The sequence below is a fragment of the Mauremys reevesii genome, linkage group 19 (assembly GCF_016161935.1).
Source record: "Mauremys reevesii isolate NIE-2019 linkage group 19, ASM1616193v1, whole genome shotgun sequence".
Lineage (NCBI taxonomy): Eukaryota > Metazoa > Chordata > Testudines > Geoemydidae > Mauremys > Mauremys reevesii.
Window position 1 is genome coordinate 20,095,310 of NC_052641.1, and position 7,785 is coordinate 20,103,094.

General features: G+C 49.1%; 1 protein-coding gene across 1 annotated transcript in view; it reads left to right on the forward strand.

The window, feature by feature from the left end:
• SNAPC4 (small nuclear RNA activating complex polypeptide 4) overlaps positions 1-6,623 on the forward strand; it is a 32,169-nt gene extending 25,546 nt beyond the window's left edge. Inside the window, exons 22-24 of the mRNA XM_039507180.1 lie at positions 160-2,300; positions 4,185-4,326; positions 6,246-6,623. Coding sequence (XP_039363114.1) covers positions 160-2,300; positions 4,185-4,307 — 2,264 coding nt within the window. The 3' untranslated portion in view covers positions 4,308-4,326; positions 6,246-6,623. The remainder of the gene's footprint in view (positions 1-159; positions 2,301-4,184; positions 4,327-6,245) is intronic.
• Positions 6,624-7,785: the final 1,162 nt, after the last annotated feature.

Here is a 7,785-nt window from a genome sequence, read left to right on the forward strand (position 1 = left end):
TACATTTTGTCTAAGAGTCCCCCGGAGCTCCCTGTTAGCATGAATGGCAGCCGTGTGTTACTTACCATGTTAAGGTACCTTATGGTTTAATAGCTAGAGAGCGACTTTTAAAGCCTCATTCGGCTTTGAAAGCATTGATAAAATCTCTTCTTTCTGAAGGCTTGCCAGCACAGCCCCGCTCCCAGAAGGTCCCAGCAAAGGAAAGAGCCAGGAGATCCGTCACCTTAAAAGCAAAGGAGAACCCTGCAGCTGTGTCAGCAGATGTCCCTGCTCTTCCCACTCCCAGGCAAAAACCTAAAACCGTCTCAGAATTACTGAGGGAGAAGAGGCTGCGGGAGTCCCGGGCTAAGAAAGCTTTGCAGAGAACAGTGATTCTTGCCCCCCAGGTGTTGGTTTCGCCCTCTGTGATAATCCAGCACCCTGTGCAGCAGGTAATTCCTGCCCCACAAGGAGGAAGTGAGCCTCAGACAGCTGGATTGGCAGGTAGCAGGAATGCTCGGGCAGCGTGTGTACCAGTGTCATTACCTCCAGGTACTCCTGTCATGGCTTCTGTCTCCTCTCCCAAACCTGTCGGAAACCATTCATCTCCAGCCCCAGAATCTGCAGAGAGCACTTGCTCCTCCGAGAGGAGAGCGAAATCCGAGAGAGAGCTCAATGAGGCAGCTTTGGGAGATGTGTCCAAAGGTGAGGCTTCTCAGGACAGACCCATGGGTGCAGGGGAGAACGGCCTGTCCCAGGGGTGCAAGAAAGCTCAAGCATTCAGTGGCAGCTCAGCACCTGTAGTCTTGCAAAACCATGCCTTCGTGCCACAGCAGATTGCATTGATGCCATCTTCAGCCATTTCTCTGAACCCTGCCGCCGTGAAGTCAGGCCCCCAGGAAACCTCTCCCTCCACATCCACGACTTGTGCCCCAGCACTGATCAGGTCACAGCAGAATGCAATCAATCTATTGCCTGCTATCCTAGCTCCCCAGAGAAGGTCTCACGTGGTTCCCAAGAACATCATGCCCATCACCTGGGTGGTAACGCAACAGGGTTTGATCCCCACCTCGGTACAAGCATTGGTGAGTGTTCAGAGCCAAGGGAAGCAGCCTGCAGCTGGGATTGTAGGCAGTGCTGCCAAAAATCAGAGTCAGACTGGAGAGACCTCTGCCCCAAGAGTGCCGCAGATGCCACCTGAAGCAAGTCACCCTCCCATCGGGTGCACGGGTGCACAAGTGCTGAGCCCACAGTTAGCGGAAGGGGCACCCTCAGGGAAGACGATTTGCTTAAACCCTTCCACTCGTTCCTCATCTGTAACCTGTTTGGATCCTGGGCACAACTCACCCAGCATGACTCCCCCAGCTCCTGCGTCTTTAAACAGCCTCTCGAGGATGTCTGACTCCTCTGGAGAGAGGAGTGCAACTCCAGCGAGCCTTCCAGATGAAGGAGCAGCTCTGCACCCCATCCCTGTGGTGTTGCCCCAAGCGAAGCCTCCTGCAAGCACTCCATGGGCTGACCTGCTCTGCTCACCAGGTCTCCCTGGCCCGGGCGAGAGCAATAACTGCAGTACACTCACCGGAGCCGCCTCCAATCCAAACATCCTGCTGGAAGGGAGCCTGGTGCAAAGGCAGGATCAGCTTCTGGCCTGTAACAACATAGTAGAGAACTCAGATGCTCCTGGTGCACAGGTAACCAGGAACAGGCCAATCTTCCCAAAGCCACAGAGCACCCCAAAAGTGGACAACCCCCCTGGGCTGCCCACACCCAGTCCCGAAAAGAACCTCCTGGACGTCGACCTTCTCTCCCTTGAGGATGAGGCTTTGGTGAAGGAGTGGCTGAGAGGGAAGCGAGGCATCCCGGTGCCCCCATTGGAAACCAGCTTGGCTTACTTGCCGCCTTTCTTGTGCAACTTGAAAACGCTCTCCAGGCTGCTTCTGCAGAAGAAGACACTGGAGCAGCGTGTGTCGTGCCTCGGGACCTCTGAAGAGCGCAATGATGGGGGCGCTGGGCCTGATCTGCCAGCTGTCAGAGCGCTGGTGTGGCAGAAACTCAGTGATAACCCTGCCTATCTCCTGCTGAAAGCCAGGTTTTTAGCAGCATTTACTCTCCCAGCCGTCCTAGCAACTCTGCCTCCTCCCTCTGTGACTACGACTCTCTCCAGCAGCTGGCAGCAGTGTTCAGAGAGTGACGAAGAGGAGTCCTCTGCTGATAAGGAACTGATGGAGGTAGAAAGCTGTGGGGAAGGACCAGCGGAAGTACCCTTGGATAGCACAGCTGGCATTGTCCCTGGGAGTGAGGATGCTGACATCACTAACCAGGTAAAGTCAAAGCATTGAATTGTTCCTATTGGAGTTAATGGCAAAACTTCCATTGACTTTGGTGGGGCCAGGATTTGGCTTGTAACTTCTTTTTTTTTTTTCCCTTTTTGAATAAGCATGGATTTATCTGGTTGAGAACTAGGGGAAAGTTTCCCTGCTCCACGCAATACCCTGCATCCACGGAAGTCGGATCCTCTCTTCTCGTCCCCCCCCCCCCCGCCCCCCCCAAAAATAAATCAAGTTTCCATGCAACATGTTAGACCCGGATTATGTGCCACTCCTTCCCACGCATGCCAAAGCCCTCTTTCCCAGAGCACCCAGTCAGTAGGTACGGCATAGTCAGTGCAGCGTCTCTGGGTCTGTTAAATATGAAGCTCAGGTTAGTTTACAGTACCCCTAGATTTTCACGGGGCTGCAGATGTAAACCCAGAGCTGCTTTGTAGAAGGTTGTCAGAGGGAATCTGGAGAATTGGGTTAGGGCTGTTGGTAGCCATGACGGCACAGGGTTTCGCAATAGTGCATTTCTTGATTGCAATCTTCAGAGAGACTTTCAGTAACTTAAATTCTCTTTATAGTGTTAAAACACAATGATCTTTAACTTCTAACCCTGTTTCTAGCCCTGTTCTGAAAGCTCCTGTTTACAGAATTCGTGGTGTTTCCCATAAAGCTCCTCCTTTTCGTCTTGTGCTGGTGGATACTACAGTAGAGCAAAGCAGAAGGATGCTTGGGGAAGACCTGCAGCTGTTTACCTCTCCCAGGAAAGCTTGGGTTAGCAGGATTGGGTGTGTCTGAGAATTCCTTACGTTGTGGATAGGTAAAACGGTGGTCTTTGCATCTCCAGGATGTAAGGAGAAGAGCACCTGTGTCCCTATGTAGAATGTGAGGTTCCTACTCCACAGCGTCACGTGTGACTAGACTAGGGTTTTCCAAGTGCTTGTATGCCTGTCCAATGGAAGGGGTTTTGGGGGAGAGATGTTCCTGATGAAGCTCCGTAACACCAAAGTTGTGGATGGTGACTATGCCTCATTCTTGGGCCCTCCTGATCCTTATTCCGTTGTTCCTATGTTGCTACTGGCAGTCCCTAGAAGAGCTGATCAAAGAAGGGTGTTAGAATAGTGCCGGCTTCGCCTCTTCTCCTCAGGGAAGAACCTGCGGCTAGGCTTGCCCCCTGCGTCAGCCCCACAAGCTGATACTGGGGTACGAAGCACAGTGGGTCGTACCCAGGAGGAGCTCTCAAATGGCTCTAGGGGTGGGCAAAGACTTACAGGTCCTGCCGCCCGCCCACCTTCATTCAGCTGGAGTGGCTTCATTTCAGCAGCAGGGGGCTGATGGGGAGAAGTCAGACTGGATTCCCTTTACCTGCTAGAATGTGCACATGGTCCAGGTGGCTGCATTGGGGTGGGGAAGTGTCTTTCACTTTGAGACACTCTGGAGCCCCTTGTTCAGCAGGGCCCCAGCCTGACCCCCAGCTGCAGTGGCAAAATCATCATGTGTGGGAGGAGGAATCGTTCCCACGGAGCCAGGCAGAGGCTGTGAGCTAGGGAGCTGCTGTAAAAGCAGGGCTCCAGCTTGAATCCTTGCAGTATCACTGTCCCCAGGAAGAAACACCTGAGCATTGACTAGATGAATTTTTACTACACTCTGTATGTAATGTTCCTCACTATTGGGAGAACACATGCTGTCTGGCACGGCTGTGTGATCGAGGGGAACGGGCCTCACGTTGTGCTTTTAATGATCTGGGTAATAAAGAGTGGTATTTTTGTTCCATTCTTTCCCAGCCTTGCCAGAATCTCTGAATGATTTGTGGGGAGAAGGTTCCGGTCCTTCCCGCGATCCCAAGTATCTTCAGCCTGCAGTAATGCCCTATCACTGGTTATGTTGCAGGGTGCTGGAGGTGAAGCGCCTGCTGTGCAATCGGTCTCAGGCTCCGGCGCTGACGTGGGTGAGGCCAGAGTTCTGCGAACCAGGAGAAGTACTCGCTTCAGGAAGAGGAGGAAGCGGATGTGAGAGAAGCATGCGGAGAAATGTTAGTAACTCCGCTGTGAAGCCGTTATTTCTCGCTTTAGGAGAGAGACCTGGAGAGGCACTTGTGTGAGGCACAGCTTAGAAATAGCTGGGGAATCCTGACTCAAGGCCTATATCAGTGGTTTGAAACAGGCCTGTCTCACCTTCCCTGTGGGCATGCCGGTCTGAAGTCATTTGTTTAGTCGTGATCAGTAAAGACCGTAATTACAAGGCATGCTACGTTTATACAGTGCTTTTGTCAGGGTTCCTTCCCCACTCTGGGACACAGATGTGGGGACCCGCATGAAAAACCCACTAAACTTTTTTTTATATTTCACTAGCTTAGGTTAAAAACTTCCCCAAGGCTCAAATTCCTTTCCTTGTCCTTGGACGATATTGCTGCAACCACCAAGTGATTTAAACAAACATTCAGGGAGGGGCCACTTGGAGCCCTACCCCCCACCCCCAAATATTCCCCCAAACCCCTTCACCCCCTTTCCTGGGGAGGCTTGAAAATAATCTACCAACCAATAGGTTAACAAGGTGAGCACAGACCAGACCCTTGGTGTTTTAGTGTCCTAAAAACCACCCAGGTTCTTAAAAGAAGAACTTTATTAGAAAGAAAAAAGTAAAAGAAGCACCTCTGTAAAATCAGGGTGGAAGGTAATTTTACAGCGTAATAAAAAGATTTAAAACACACAGGATTCCCCTCTAGGATCAACTTCAAAGGTACAGAACAGGAATAAACCTCCCTCTTAGCACAGGAAAAATTCACAAGCTAAAACAAAAGATAATCTAATGCATTTCCTTGCTATTACATCTAAAATTACAGAAATTGTAAGTATCATTTCAGTAGGAGCTGGGTTACCTGCTTGGTCTCTCTTTGTTCCAAGAGGGAACAAAAACAAAGAGCACAAACACAACCTCTCTTTTTCCCCCCATCCCCCATTTGAAAGTATTTTCTTTCCCCCATTGTTCCTTCTGGTCAGGTGCCAACTGATTAACCCCTTACAGGAGGGATCTGATGTTACTGCATTCATCAAGGTTGTTACCCTTCCATTTATATTTATGGACCGCTTTAGAGAGACAGGCCCACTGTCATATGGACTCAACAACCCAGAATCCTTGCAGTCAGTGGTGAGAATTGGTTGTGAGGCATTGCAACTGATAGTGAGAGTTTTGCACGATTGGTTGCTAAGATAAGACAAGTCTAACCAAAAAAACCCAAACAGAGGATGAGCGTTTAGGTGAGGAGGAGTGAGCTCCTGGGGAGAGGAATGTCTGAAGGATGTGTTCAAAGCTATTGGCTCCTGCTGCAGAGCTTAAACATTGTTCCAGTGTCTTCTCTACACCCTGGCTACTGTGTTCCCCTTGCTGATGGCCTTACAGAGTTCTGGTGATGGGGGTTCACTTGGGCTGCTTTTGTCTGATGTCTGGCTGACTCTGCAACAGTGGAGCAAAGATACTGAAGGTCCTACACTAGCAATGACAGATGTTCTCTATTTTTAAATTCTCAGTGGCCAGAGTGATGGACTTTTAAATAGAGTGCAGCACATGGTCTCCATCAGGCAGTGCTTCTAACGTGAGCAAGATCACCCACAAGCCACTGCTGGGCAAAATAAGTGTTGTTTAGTTCTCAGAGGGCCTGGGGAGTTGGATGCTTTTCGTGTCTCTACCGTAGAGACTCTGCAGGGCAAGCGGTTTTCTTGCCTGTATTCACAGGGCTAACACCATATTACACAGGTGCTGTGGTCTGATCAATGTAAAAAACACCAACAGCTTTTGGTTGACAGGTACCAAATAAGTGAAAAGATTTTTTTTTTTTTGCCTTGATCCCTCTTCAGTTCATGGAGTTGTTCTCGTTTCTTTTTGATTCTTTTCTTAAATGGCTTTAGAAACTCTGCCTGTGACTAATGAGAGGTGAATGTGTTCTTATTACAGGAGTCTCTGAATGAAGCTTGCTTTCAGACGTGGCAATAGCAGCTGTTCCTTGCACTACTGACCAGTGATGCTTCAAATAAACTGACTCTGCAGTTCTGGGGAAGAGGAAAACGGTTGCACTGTTTTTCCCATCACTTAGCCAAGTCTGTATATTACTACAGTTCTCATTTAAAACCACTAATTGGGAAAGTTAGAGACGGAAGTCTTTTTTTTTTTTTTTTCCTTGACACAGACTGATTCTGTTCTAACACTCTTACAGTCTGGCAGCAGCATGGACAAAGGTGGGAGAAGACTATTGGAAACAGGCGTTAAAAATGAATGCTTGCTTGTTTTTTGTGTTGGAGCCTATTTATATAAATGTCTGTCCCCAGTTCAGAACATGAGTCTGTGTTTTTTAATGCTGTGGCAATGCTTGTGGTTGACAATTAACTGGTTCTGAGGTGACAATACTGTTGAATCAGTGGGTTTATTTTGTACCTGAATGATTCTGACTGTTTGATTAAATATAAATGTTATATTTTTTCTCATTTAAAAAGATTTAGGCATGTTTATTTCTGGCCCCACAAACAGGAGAAGTTTCGTTTGAATATGCTTTCCTGTAAGTGTTTGGTCTTTGACAACAAGAAAGGTGATGTTTGTTTCCTCACATAGCACCCAAGAGGGAGTGGGAATTAGCTGATCTTGTGGTTAAGGCACAGGACTTGGTCACACAGGATCCCCTTCCTGGCTCTGTCGCAGATTACAGTGCAACCTTGGGCATGTCACTCTCTCTAGTTCCTCATCAGCAATGCAGGGATTTTTGTCCCTCAGGAGTGCTGAGGCTAAATGAATGAAAGCTGGTAAAGTCTGAGTTCCATGGATGAAAGATGCTGGGGAAGAGCAGACACTGTGGAGTGGCTCTAATTTCCCAGGAGCACAGCAGTGATTTCAGGCTGTAGTGATGCTATGAAGCATGACCTCGCCGGCAATGCTTTGTCCCACCCTATGCCTGTGTGGTGCTTTCCAGGGTCACTAAGTCCCAGTAGGCCAAGGTGCTATTCAAATGTTAAGCCTGTATCACACCCAGAGAAGGGAATTCCGGGCAAGTTTCCCCCTCCCAAAGCGTGTGCGAGCCACCTTCCTGCATGAAATTCACCCCAAGGCACAAGCTTTGCCATGAAACCATGTGCACCACTTGGCACACAGCTGTTAACATGAGGCTTAAGTAGGGCATAGGACTTTATGCCCTGGAGTCAATATGCCTTTGGGAATGCCACTTAGGTAATGACACCTGCTAGGCTGATTAGCCAGGCTGCCACTGTGTGGCACCTGATCTGAGTCTCTGGTGATGGGGTCTAATTGTAATGCCTCCTATTTAGTGGGTTAATTGGAATGTCATGGTTGTCTACCTCACACTTTGAGGGTTGCGTGTGGTATGTGGCCAGCAAGCTAGGACTAAGGTATGGAGCATGGTGGGGGAATAGAAATAGGGACCATACTCTAGAGCATCCCTATAATTCAAGGACCTGGGATGCCCACACCTTTGGTCTAGGTGGTACTC